Below are 13,492 nucleotides of genomic sequence, written 5' to 3'. Positions count from 1 at the left end.
GCACTAAACAGAGGACTAATAAAATAATTTTAAATATTGCTTGCTAATGTTTTCACATTTGGGTCTTTACTATGTAAACATATTAGCTTAGACTATAAAGGCAATATTAAGTCATCAGTAAGACATACAAACCTTGAACATTTTTCTCATAATCTTTTCTCATAAACACACTAATTATAAGCTGTATTGAACTATTTTCTCATTTGATTCCACTTGAGAATAACAGCATATATTTGTAAAAGAGTTGTGAGGAGGTCTGGGGTACAGTCTGTGGCCCTAAAACAGAATTAACAAGGCTATGTGAAGTTAAAATCCAAGATAATGATCTGAACAATACTATGTTCTAACTGCTTACCCAGCATGAATTTTCCACATTACGGTTGATTCAAAGCAAATGAGATTCACTTTTCAAAGTTAGTAGTTACATTCCTCTAAAGTATATTTACTCAGCTACTATTATAAGACAAAGACTGATTTGTCACACCCAATGTCCCTGTTACACAATGTGGAAAAATTATTACTACTTAAGGTAGCTATCATTTATTGAATTTTTATCTTCTGTTAGGGGCTTTGTAAATATCATATCAAATCCTCACAAGAATCCTGCACAGTTGGGACTTTCCTGGTGGCGCAGTGGTTAAGAATCCGTCTCCCAATTCAGGGGACACGGGTTCGAGAGCTCTGGTCCGGGAAGATCCCACATGCCGAGGAGCAACTAGGCCCATGCACCACAACTACTAAGCCTGCGGTCTGGATCCCACGAGCCACAACTACTGAAGCCCACGCGCCTAGAGCCTGTGCTCTGCAACAAGAGAAGCCACCACAATGAGAAACCCGTGCACCGCAACGAAGAGAATAGCCCCTGCTCGCCTCAACTAGAGAAAGCCTGCTCACAGCAACGAAGACCCAATGCAGCCAAAAAAAAAAAAAAAAAAAAGAATCCTGCAAAGTAGGTATTGATATTCCCTCTTTACATTCAAGGAAACCAAAGTTGAGCCACATAACTGGCCCAAGATCACACGATTAGCAAGTGGCAGATCTGGGATCCCCAGCTACTTCTAGAATGCCCCTGAAGTCCACTTTTTCTTCTATACTTTGCAGTTTCAGCACTCCACCCCAAGGATTAAATTTTACTCAGGGAAAATAAAAGAAAACAAAACAAAAGTAACACAGGCAAGGTCCTCTTGAAATTTCCTAAACAGTTATTTCAACAAAGTTAAGATTTGAAGCAGAGAAAAATTTTAACCTCTTTCATACTTTACACCTTAATGTTTCACAAACCATATATTCCACTTAGTAACCCTTATACATCTAGTTTATGTTTTCAATAAGTGGGCGTTTTCTCTTCTTTCCTTCTTTTTTGTTTTTTTGGCCGAGCAGCAAGGCTTGCCGGATCTTAGCTCGCTGACCAGGGATCAAATCCAGGTACCAGCAGTGAAAGTGCTGCATCCTAACCATTGAATGCCAGGGAATTCCCAAGTGGGCATTTTCTGAGAAGCTGAGAATCCAGCATGTATCTTTCTGCTTGTGCTAGCGAAGGGTAAACCAAATTCTTCCTGACTATCGTGCAGGATGTCACTTGCTTAACTGTACCATTGAAAAAACCATCTTACCGAGTTCCCACCACATTTACTTATCCGGGTGGACATATTAAGAACACCTCATACATTCAGAAGTGTTAAAAGATAAATGAAGTGTGGGGGGGAACTATTTTCTAAAATTACTCATTTCAGAACTTCTTTAAATAACAAACTTCGATGCCTGATTTTAATTCTTAAAAAAAAAAATCACCAATACCCATGAAACCATTGCCCAACTGGAGAAACAGACCAGTGTCTTACAGTTACATGCTCCTTCTCTGTTCTGAATTCCTGCCTCCCCTTTTGAGGCAGCTACTTCTGAATTTTGTGTAAATCACTGTCTTATTTTAAAAATATTACAAATACACGGATGCCTAAATAATATTTTAGCTTGTTTTTTTTAAACTGTAGCGAAAAGGGTTTGATACTGTATATACGCTAAGCCTTTCACTCAAAACTGCATTTTCTTTTTGTGTGTGTGTGTGTGTGCTAGGCGGGCCTCTCACTGTTGTGGCCTCTCCCATTGCGGAGCACAGGCTCCAGATGCGCAGGTTCAGCGGCCATGGCTCACGGGCTCAGCCGCTCCGCGGCATGTGGGATCTTCCTGGACTGGGGCACGAACCCGTGTCCCCTGTATCGGCAGGCGGATTCTCAACCACTGCGCCACCAGGGAAGCCCCAAACTGCATTTTCTAAGATTCATCCACATTGTAGTGTGTAGCTTGTACTTTATCCTTTGGGCTGCTGTGTTACAGAGTAATAGTCCATCGTATGTACAATTTTTGATCTATTTTCATGCTGGTGAGCATTTGGGTTATTTCTAATTTTTTCGTTTTAAATGATAGTATTTAGATACTTTTCAGAAATAGATTTCTGGTAGGTATGCCAATTCTTCTTCAACAGGTATGAGGGCAAGAGACCACTTCACTTACTTCTTTTACAGTTAGCTGACTCCTCCTATTACTTAGTTCCTATTCTGCACACAGTAGTGCTTCTTAAAATTTGTCAACTTGTGCAACTACATCAGTTTGTAAAGCTCATAAGTTCTGTTTCCCAAAGCTTCTGGGTCACGGTTTTACAATTTAAGAAGAAAAGTCTTATCCCCTCCCCCCAATTTCACTAGTTGCTGTTAGCACAAAAGTGTTCCCTTGATGAATTATCATCATGATGCCATCTGGGAAAGCCCAGATGTTTCTGCTAAATTATAAGATTATTCAATTGAAAGATCATGACTTTGTCACATGCTCCAGTCCTCTCTCTCACTTCCTTCCCTCTCCCACACAAATATCTATTATATCTACCTCTAATGTTGAGATTGCTACAAGTTTAGGTTTATACACTTGGCAGGCTCAGTATTACTTTGTAGATATTTCAAGGAAGATAATATATACTATGAGTATACCTGAGAAGCTGAGTTATGGTTGCTAAAAACACCACCAGGACTATTACACTGCATGATATTTTTCTTGTAAAATTAACTAGCATAAGACTGAAAATAACTCCTACCTTAATAACTAAAATGGATCTCATGGCTACGTGGCAGTAGGTAATAATTTACAGATGTAAAGCTACAAACTACTTAGTAGACAATCTTGGGAAACTTATCCTCCTCTTGTCTCAATTTATTCAGCTATAAAAATGGAACTAAATAACTAGCTTCACAAAGATCACAGGCTCCATGAGAAGAACTCGGCCTGTTTTACACACCATTACACACCTGCTTAAAATAATACCTATCAAATACCAGATACTCCATAGATTGTTGGTATAGATATGTAACTCTACAGCACTCTATATTCTTGCAATGATATATTTCCACCTTCCTGTTTCACTTCAACCATGAAAACCCCCAAGTTCTAGAAAATCAAGCTATATTTATGCCCCAACAAACATGTCATTCTAACACAGGCTTTATTCATTTATACACAACAGATTCAATGATTTAATATGTATAAAGCACCTATTATGTCTAGCCACTATGGATATGAAGAAAGAACAAGGCAATAGACAAGAAACAGAAAATTATAGATGTTTAAGAAATTCCTAAATCCCTGTCACACACATGGCTATTCAGTGTTGCTTACATACCTAACCATTTTCTCTATCACACTGGTGGCTTGTGAATTTCACATTCATTCATTTTTAGCAAATAGGGCTTTACTGGGTAGAACAAGGAACTAGAGGGCTACTGCTGCCTAAAGAGGAGCCTCCAGCTTAGGATGTGATTCCAGTTACGGGAGGTGGTGAAGGAGGCTGAGAGCACGCATGTGCACTAAAGCCAGAATGCCCACAGTCAATCCTAGGTCCAGCACTTAGAAGCTGAGTGCTTGTTTCTGCACCTGTTTCTTCACTGACAAAATGGCGATACTCATATTAACTACTTCAGAGTTCAATGAAGTAATGAAAGTAAAATGCTCAACATGGCACTTTACACAAAGTAAGCAGTCAGTAAATGGCAGCCATAATCATCATTTTAATATGTGATTCTGCCTTCAAGAGTACTGGGAAAAAAAACCCAAAACCCCCCAAAACCAAAAACCCTATCAATCACATGAAATGAAAGTCAGTAAGGATAAATGTTCAAGGGACTAAGGTAGAGGAAAGTAAAAAAGGTGATCTGAGTAAAGGGTATGCTGGGGCATCACTTGGGACTTGAGAAAGGAAGAGGAGAGAGGGGTCAGAATTTTACCAAGCCTTCATAACAGGTGACCAGATTTCCTAAGTTCATACAAAAGGCAGAGGAAGCAGATAAATGTCTGTGGACAGTCCGTAAACAGATTCTAAAATTAGAGAGAAAAACCATATTCTTAAAGGCAATATGCTGAAACAATTTCTCCCGCTTTCTACATGCCTTTTGCTGTCACAGTCTGCTCATCTCTCCTTTCCTTATGGATCATGAGGTTTCAGACTTTCCCGCCTCTGCCCCACCATCCATGCCACTTCCTGACACATGCTAAGTGTCATGTCCATTCCGTATGTAGCAAGTCTAGAACCAGCCACTCACTAAAATGGGTTGTGCAAAGAGGAATATCATCTTGGCCCAGCAGCCCTCGATTCCTGATCTGTTATGTTTTAGGAAGACTATGAACTTTTCACAGTTATTCAAACATACCTACAGTAGAGGGCATGACAGTATTGATAGGTACCCTCTCAAGTACCACTGCTTTTGTAACTCTAAAAGCATTTCTTTTCACGTAATTTCAAACCAATTCTTTATGCTTATGGTATACTACTAACTTCCCAAAATAAATTTTAAAACTCATACTTGAGCCACTTTGCACCTAGGAAGACATTATAATGTTAATAAGGTTTGTGTAGAAATGTAACAGGTGTGATGTTCTGCAGAGTTCATTAAAATGGGATTCTACTTTTATTTATGATGGCTACAGGTTACTTATTGTGCAATGATAGAGAAGCAGCATATCTTTTATGCAACTTGTTTACTTATTTAAGGAATTTTCAAAAATATTAGCCAACAAGGAATTACCATTATTTCATCCAGTTAATTTGGCTAAACTCTCATCATCATCCACCTAGACTTTTTACTACCTATAACATACACTAGAAAAATATGTTCTCAGCTTCTTGATAAAATTTTATCTGTTTAATACATAGGTTTCTGTTAAAAGTCAAACAAAAAAGGGAAAAGATGAGAGACAAAATACAGTCAGGTGAACATGTTTTGAAGCCAATACTATTCTTTCAGTCTGAAAAGTTGCTTTCTTTGCCACCTTTCCTCTCCTGTCTCTCCCACCCAGGAACTTTTTTACTGCCTTCTACCCAAACTGGTATCTTTAAGGCCTTGGTGAGGGAGTATACAGTGATTAACAACATGAGCTTTGGATACTCAGACTATTCAGGAATATGAATTCATTCTCTGTCCTTCAGTTTTATAAAAAGCAATATATACAAATATTGAATTATTATGTTGTATACCTGAAACTAACACAATATGTCAATTATGGTTACCAGGGGGGAAGGTTAAGGGGAAAGGATAGTTAGGGAGTTTGGGTTTGACATGTACACACTGCTATATTTTAAATGGATAGCCAAAAGGGACCTACTGTATACCACAGGGAACTCTGCTCAATATTCTGTAATAACCTAAATAGGAAAAGAATTTGAAAAAGAATAGATACATGTATATGTATAATTGAATCACTTTGCTGTTCACCTGAAACTAATACAACATTGTTAATCAACTATACTCCAATATAAAATAATAATTTAAAAATATGTCAATTATATATCAATTAAAACAAAAAACAAACTAAAAAAAACACTTCTGGGGACAGGGCCAGAAATCTGTGTTAACAAGACCTCCAGGTGATTCTGATGTGTGCTAAAGTTTGAGATAAGACTTTTCCTAAAACCAAAGAATCTATATCTCCAGAATATAATCTTCTAAATCCAAGGTTACTCTATCAGAATTTATTTTATAATAGCTTAGATATCACTAAAAGACTGAATCAAATACTCTGATGAAAAACATAAGTTGTACCTACCTATATGAATTCTATATGAACTACTCCTCTTTCCCATATTTTTTTTTCAGCTTTCATTGTTAAGTGAGTAGTTTTATGCACTGGCTCTTCCATCTAATGGAAATTCTAAGAAATACCCCTTATAAATATAACCCCCCAAATTGATAAGTACTGATACATGTGAAGTTTGTGCCTCCCTGCCTAGAACATAAAAATATTCTATAAATGTAGCCACTAAGTACCATTACTATCTTACTAGTCACATTCTGTATTCATAATTGTTTGGGTTACAGAACTACAGTAAAATTTCTGTTATCTAATGAAGAAGCTTTTAGGATCCTCTAGTATCCAGAATGAAGCTAAGATGAGAACTAAGAAAAAAGAAAACTCTGAAAGAATGAACCCATGATTATCAATAGCAGACCAGCCAAAACAAAGACTCAAAAATTAAATCTAATATTCTAAAACTGTTGCTTTGTCAATAAGAAGCATAACAGGACTTTTTGATAATGCCAGGCCAGAAGAGTAGGTAAAACAAAAGAAAGCAGCAGAACAGAAAGGGAGAAATTGGCTGCGAAGACAAACTGTTGACAGTTTAGGCAGCAGTGGTGATAAAAGCAAAATCAGGAAGGCAAGCAGCAGACAGCAAGCTTAGTCATGAGGTAGGAAATGGGGGCATGACCCAGCTCCCAGAACCTTAGATGCTCAGGATCCCAGGTCATTTCAGCTGTGTGTGAAAAAGGACTCACCTGCATTTAGATACTCTTAAGGGCTAAACTACAGGTCTCTGGTAGTCACTAATCTACAATTATACACCAAAGATACTACGTTTCTGAGGGTTTTCCCCCCTTTTCTCATGGGCCTTTACATCTGCTATTTGACAAAACAGCATTTAATGAATCAGAAAGTGACTCTTTGCATTCTGAACACAGCTGGAAAAGAGCTGATGGCTGACAGATCTGTGAATCACAGTATTGTAAATGAAGGCACTGCTCTACATTAATTATAACAAAAGGCTGTCTTCTAAAAAGTCACACATCAAGCTAAAACCTACTAATGTGAGGTGAATGCTCAAAACTTTTTGGTTCTGATGGTTCAACCCTTCCCCTGCACACCTCCCAATTTTGAGCAGATGCCTCTACATTTACAAATCCAAAAAAAGTGACTTTGTCTTTTCAAAGTTTAAAAAGCATACAGCAGATGAACTGATTAATGTGTATTCAACTCCTAATCAGGTATAATGTTTTCTAGAGTACTATTAAACAATGAAAAAAGAAGAAAGAGAGAGACATAATAATAGAAATACCCATGGAGAATAAAGTCAATGAATACATACATACACATACAAATAATGTATATACGCACATATACCTATATAATACATACATATCTTTCTATTGTAGGTGTGTGTATGAAACTGTGAACCTAAAATTGATTTTCACCTCTTAAATACACATTCCTGGGTTTATATGTAAATGAGAGCACTCTTTCTCCACATCATGGACTCTTAAAGAGCATCCATGAGATACAGTGAATGCTTATAGAAGCCTCATTCTCTGCACTTTCCAGGGCTCAACCAAGGCATTCACTGTTAAGTATAATCAACTTTGACGAGGGTAGTCACTGTAACGCTTCCAGTCCTTCCCAAGGCCTTCCCCCCCTCTTCTTTCTATTCCTTTCCTAGCTCTCCTCCTATCTCAAAACAGCACATACAAATACAGAAAGAAAGCTGCTGCTTTGTTAGTGGACTTTTTTTCTGTTCACTGCTGTATTTGGGAGAAAAAAGACAAGGGCAGAGATGTGGGCTATTTGTATGGCACTGTTTTAAACATAAATGTTTGTAGTAGCTTTGGGAGTTGAAAGAGGAAAAGAACTGCCAATAGAAGCTGATAACCGTGCAAATGGCAGGGGGGCCTCTTCCCTCCAACACAAAGGAGAAGCCATCTCTTGTCCATCTGTCCACTCACAAGGCGACTTCTAAAGTTAGGATGGAAAAGGAAGGCATTAAGTGTTACTGAGCAAGGGCTGGTGTGCCCTTGGCACAGAAAGCCAAACTCTTATAGCAAGTGTTTGTGGCAAAGTAAGGGTTTATTTGCAGGGCGCCAAGCAAGTAGAATGGGTAGCTCGTGCTCAAAAGACCCGAACTCCCGCATGGCTTTCAGGCAAGGGTTTTTGTTTGTTTGTTTTGTTTTTTTTGCAGTACGCGCGCCTCTCACTGCTGTGGCCTCTCCCGTTGTGGAACACAGGATCCGGACGCGCAGGCTCAGCGGCCATGACTCACAGGCCCAGCCGCTCCGCGGCACATGGGATCCTCCCGGACCGGGGCACGAACCTGTGTTCCTTGCATTGGCAGGCGGACTCTCAACCACTGCGCCACCAGGGAAGCCCACAGGCAACGGTTTTTAAAGACAGTTTTAGAGGAGAGGGTCGTAGGATGCGTGATCAGCTCGTGGACCTTCTTCTGATTGGTTGGTGGTGAGGTAACAGGCTGATGTTTCAGGAATCTCAAACTTCTGGTTCCAACCAGTCTGGGGTCTACCTTGCTTGTGGTCAGCATGTAGTGGCCATCGTCCACCTGGATGGGGGTCTTAGTCTCTACAGAGCAACTCAAAGATATGCATCAGATTGTTATCTATATCCCTTCAGGAGAAACCAGGAGTCCTGTGACGCTACTGTCCTCTTCATTGACTGCTTGCATCTGCTCTTTGGAACTCAGGGAAGGCCTAGGAGTCTAAAGCCTTTTTTTCTACAAACAAGAAACGGGACTTTTGTACTTGGGAAGGTCCCACAGGGTCCTGCTTGGTTTAAATCCCCTTTACTTTGATACTCCTCAGTCCTGAGGGGAACAGGTATGGGACAAGAAAGGAAATCGAGTTGTTTTTTTAAAAAAATAAATTTATTTTTGGCTGCGTTGGGTCTTCGTTGCTGTGCGCGGGCTTTCTCTAGTTGCGGTGAGCGGGGGCTACTCTTCGTTGCGGTATGCGGGCTTCTCATTGTCGGGGCTTCTCTTGTTGTGGAGCACGGGCTCTAGGCGGGCAGGCTTCAGTAGTTGCGGCACATGGGCTCAGCAGTCGTGGCTTGCGGGCTCTAGAGCACAGGTTCAGTAGCTGTGGTGCACGGGCTTAGTTGCTCCACAGCATGTAGGATCTTCCCAGGCCAGGGCTCGAACCCATGTCCCTTGCATTGTCAGGAAAATTCTTAACCACTGCACCACCAGGGAAGCCCAGAAATAGAGTTTTGAATAGAGAGGTTAATAATAAATTTAGCAGAAGAACTCGGTTTTAGGCGGACTTGGTTTCAAAAGTATTGGACAATGGCATGCAAGTAGCTCCTTCTTATAGAGTTGAGGAGAAATTGGAATGGACAGTCATACACCAAGGGGGAAAAGGCCCCACGAAATATGAACACATACATCTCTGTGAATGCATGCAAAAGTTCTGGAATAAAACTCACCGAATTCAAAAGTGGTATTCTCTGATAATAAATTGTGGTGGTGATGGGGGGTGGGGGAGAGGAGGGTTTGGGGACCCACAAAGAGAAAAGTCACTTTGTGCTCAATGTACTTTTGCATTATAAAACATTTAAATAGTGAGAACAGATCCATGTGCTACTTGTAATTTTTACTTAAAAAAAAAAAAGGCATGGTAGAAATTTGAGATTTAAAAGCTAGGAGCATAAAAATTTAGCAGATTACCAGCACTCAGTCAGAGAGTGACATAATCCAACAAGGCACATCAGAAACCTTTCATATTGCATTTAAGCTCGCTGAATGTTTCATGGACATTATATCCTGCAAGATTTTACACTGAAACCTTACATGTCATGAACCCTGAAAGGTTTAGGTACCTCCTCTGCACACATTTTTGCTAGTCTTCATCGGTGTCATTTATAACAGATCTTCTAAACTCAAATGTAAAGGTTAATTTTAAAATCTCTGAGTACAGTCAAGACTTCAAAAATGAAGAGATAATAATGCCTTAACAAACAGTCTATCAAAATGATTATATATTATACACTTTTGGCAAATACATCAGCGAGAGTTAAAAATTCAGTGTTGAGGAGGCAAATGTTCATTGGCTGTTGAGGCTGAGTCTAAGTACTGCCCTGCTAACTGAAAATGAGAAGTCTTTGAAAAACTGTTGGTCTCAGGTTGCTCAAATGAGTCATCAGGACACCCCTAGTTCTGATATCCAGGTACATCATATAAAGCAATATTGCACTGACTCTACAGAACAGCAACAAGGAAGTATTTTTATTAATATCCAGAGAATTCCTTTTTGCAAGTATGTGTGTTCTAAAGTACATATAAAAATACAGGTAAAAATAAAAACAGTACAAAACAAGAACTACTTTAAGTCAGTTTTATAGTTGAATAAAATAAGTATCAGTGATCTTTGACAATATGAACTGTCCCCAGTGACTGGTCTTTAAAAGCAGTGTAAGTGGGAAACATGTATTTTCTCAGTAAATTTTCTGAGCACTTACACACCAATAAACTATTTCAGAAATTAAAGACCAGGACGAACTATTAGAACGTTATGTGCTAACAAATCATGCCATACATCTGCTACTGTTGTAAGGTAAGGACCAAGGGATCACAGTTACAAAACTTTAGCTTTAAGTTCTCCATTGATGATCTTGATCATGCTAAGGCCCCAATTTTCAGACAATACTTTAAATAAATAAAGTCAACCCTTAATATGAAGAAGGAATCAAATAAATCACCTGAAATTCAGATAATTCCCATAACTGATACTGGCCTACAGGTGAAAATATTTTCTATACCACACCTTCTACCACAACTGTTACACAGAGTTATGAAAAACTGAGAGAAGGGTCTTCTTCATCCTATAGTGACTGGTTATTAAGCAGATTACACAAAAATAGAAATTCTTAGGAAGAAAAAGAGAGGCTGTGCTTAAAGAACAAAGTAGAAAGCAGATGCCTTAGAAAATGAAAAGCAGTGTTGTGAATATTATCTTTACCTCCTCTGCTTATCAAAAGACTCATTTCTGACATTATTAGACACTCTCTTTTGGAGATTAGCGGATTACTGCAACAAACTATGACTTTACTAAGACTCTAGGTCTATGGTCAGTGTTGGCCCCCATTCTAGGTAAATAATAAAGAGAAGCTAACAAAGGACTACCTCCAGCTGAATCCAATGGACCCTAATCTAGGGAGGAACCATCCAATCACAGTTTTGGACGTCTGCAATTCACTTAAAGAGCATGGGCTTGGTAGGCAAAGAATCTGGGTCAACTTCATTCCTTCTCTCACACTGTTACTTAGGACAAATCACTTAATCACATTGATCCTCAGCTTCTTCACCTGAAAAAGTGGCATATTTGGCTTACAGAGATGTGACGATTAATTATGATAATCACAGCACATGCACATAGAAAATATTCAACTAATGTTAACCTTTTTCTAAGGGACGGATCAGGGGCAGAAAAGGCAAAGTCAGGGTTTCTTGGCAGTGCAAAACAGTTAAGAGGTTTGCTTTGGTGCTAAAAAAGAAACCTCTAGCTGTGTCTCAGAGAGAGACAGAGACAGACTGATCGATTGATTCCCTCTTCACCTTAGGCAAATTTCCCTTTTCAGAACTCATACAGCAAAGTATTCGGCATTTATATCATGCCTTGTATATTCAGTCACATTTTCATACTCTAAGATCTTGTCTTTTTAAACCAAACTTAATATTCTTCAAGTCTTTTATACACATTGCCTACTCTAGGGCCCCGCTCACAGCAGGTAACAATAGACATTTGTTGACTGATACAGCACAAAGTGCGGTGCGCTGCATTCAGAGAACTCCGGTGATACTGCTTTTAAAAGGTGGAGGCCTCTTCCTGTCAAACGATATTATCCTGGGAAGTGCCCTCCTAAAGCCACACTTTCCCTTCTCGTCATCTCGCGTACAGTTCCTGATTTCTCTTCCCATTGTGGGGGACGGATATGTGATATTTACGGGTGTGGAGTGAACGCTAGTAAAAAATTTAGTGGTCCAACCGAGGCCACGCGGGCGACGGCGGCTCAGCAGCCACACCTATCGGCCGCAGCGGCGCTGGGAGCCCGCAGAAGGCGGGACAGCTGGGCTGCCGGGTCTCCGGACACCGCCCCCTCCTCGACTCTTTCAGGGAGGGCTCCCACCGGAGACCCGGGGCTGGAACCCGGCGAGCACGTGGGAGGCTGGCGAGGACAAGCACCCGGCCCGGGAGGGGAGAGGAGGCCGGGCGGGAGCCTGCGGCCTGGGGAGACTAGGAGGTAAACAGTCCGGCGCCCGGACCGCGGCCGCCCCCCTACGCCCCCGGATGGGAGCTTCCCGAGAGCCGCCCCCAGCGCCCTGTCTCCCCGTTGGCTCGGGGCCCTGCACAGCTCCGGGGAGCCAGCAGGAGGCGGAGCTCCGCGGAGCCGGACTGGCCCTTCCCGGCCGAGGCCCCCCTTCCCCACCGGCATCCCCCTTCCCGGCCGCCACTCACTGTGTTTGCCGCCGCCGCCGCTCGGGTAGTTCAGCAGCAGGAAGGGCAGAGGGGAGCCCGGCGACGGCGGGGTCCTCCAGGCGCGCTGTTGCTGCGGCGGCGGCCGCGCTACGAAGCCGGCGCCTCCTCCATCGCCCGGGTAGAGCAGGAAGAAGGGGGCAGCCACCGGCGAGCCGGGCTCGGATTGCCCCGGGGGGGAGGCCAGCGGCGGCCCCGCCTCGTCCTCTCGGTCCGCGCCCCCGGCTGGAGCGCGGCGCGGCTCCTCCAGCCGCTGTTTCCCGCCCCTCGCCGGCTCCTCGCTGCAACTTTCTGCGCCGGCAGTGGGCGGCGGCGAGGTCTCAGCCATGCTCGTTCCTTCCTTCGCCGCCGCCTCTGACTCGCACCTGGGCCTGGGCAGGCGAGCAGAGGGTCACGGCAGGGAGCCGCCGCCCCGTCCCGTCCGCGCCGCCGCCACCTTTCTTCTTGGCTACGGGCCGGCGTCTGAGCTCTGCCGCTCCGTCTACGGCCCGCCCCGCCAGGGTCCGAGCCAGCTGGAGGGACGGCCCCGCCCGACGGCGCGGTCTCGCTACCGGCCGCCTCCTCCCGCCTCCCCCTCCCGCCCCGGCCCCTAGCCTGCGGCGCGGCTCCCCTAGGGGGCGGCCTCCTCCTCTACCCACTTCCCACCTTCCGCTCGGCTCCGGCGGCGCTGAGCTCCCTCCCGACTCTGGGGGAGGATACGGCGCCCAGTGCCTGGTCCTTACCGGCCCCCGGCACGGCCCTCCTAAGCGGTCAGGTGTGTTTGCCCCCCGGTGCTTGAACGGTGGGAGACCTGGCGAAACATCTAGCGGCGCTTTTGTGTGCAACTGCCCAGCTTCATCGGTAGCACGGAGGCACAAAGATCTGGGTTGAAGAGGCGAAAGCTAATTTTAAAAGGGAAGCTGTTCCCCTGCCCCCCCGTATTAAACTGT

The 13,492-nt window shown here is 42.8% G+C and overlaps 1 protein-coding gene across 10 annotated transcripts in view; it reads right to left on the bottom strand.

Annotated features, from left to right (window-relative positions):
- Positions 1-13,137, bottom strand: part of RUFY3 (RUN and FYVE domain containing 3) — an 84,877-nt gene extending 71,740 nt beyond the window's left edge. For 5 of the 10 annotated variants that reach the window (XM_059065778.2, XM_067035804.1, XM_067035806.1 and 2 more), the window contains exon 1: positions 12,546-13,027. Coding sequence is in view for 5 of the 10 variants with exons in the window: in XM_067035802.1 (XP_066891903.1) it covers positions 12,546-12,891 (346 nt within the window). In the remaining 5 variants the exon portion in view is untranslated. Of the gene's footprint in view, positions 1-12,545 lie in introns of all 10 variants that reach the window. The other 5 variants (XM_059065775.2, XM_059065779.2, XM_067035799.1 and 2 more) reach the window with 5 other exon arrangements.
- Between the last annotated feature and the right edge of the window lie 355 nt (positions 13,138-13,492).

This window comes from Kogia breviceps, chromosome 6, assembly GCF_026419965.1.
Source record: "Kogia breviceps isolate mKogBre1 chromosome 6, mKogBre1 haplotype 1, whole genome shotgun sequence".
Classification (NCBI taxonomy): Eukaryota; Metazoa; Chordata; class Mammalia; order Artiodactyla; family Physeteridae; genus Kogia; species Kogia breviceps.
Note: the sequence above shows the minus strand (reverse complement) of the source record. Positions and strands in the feature narration are given on the sequence as shown.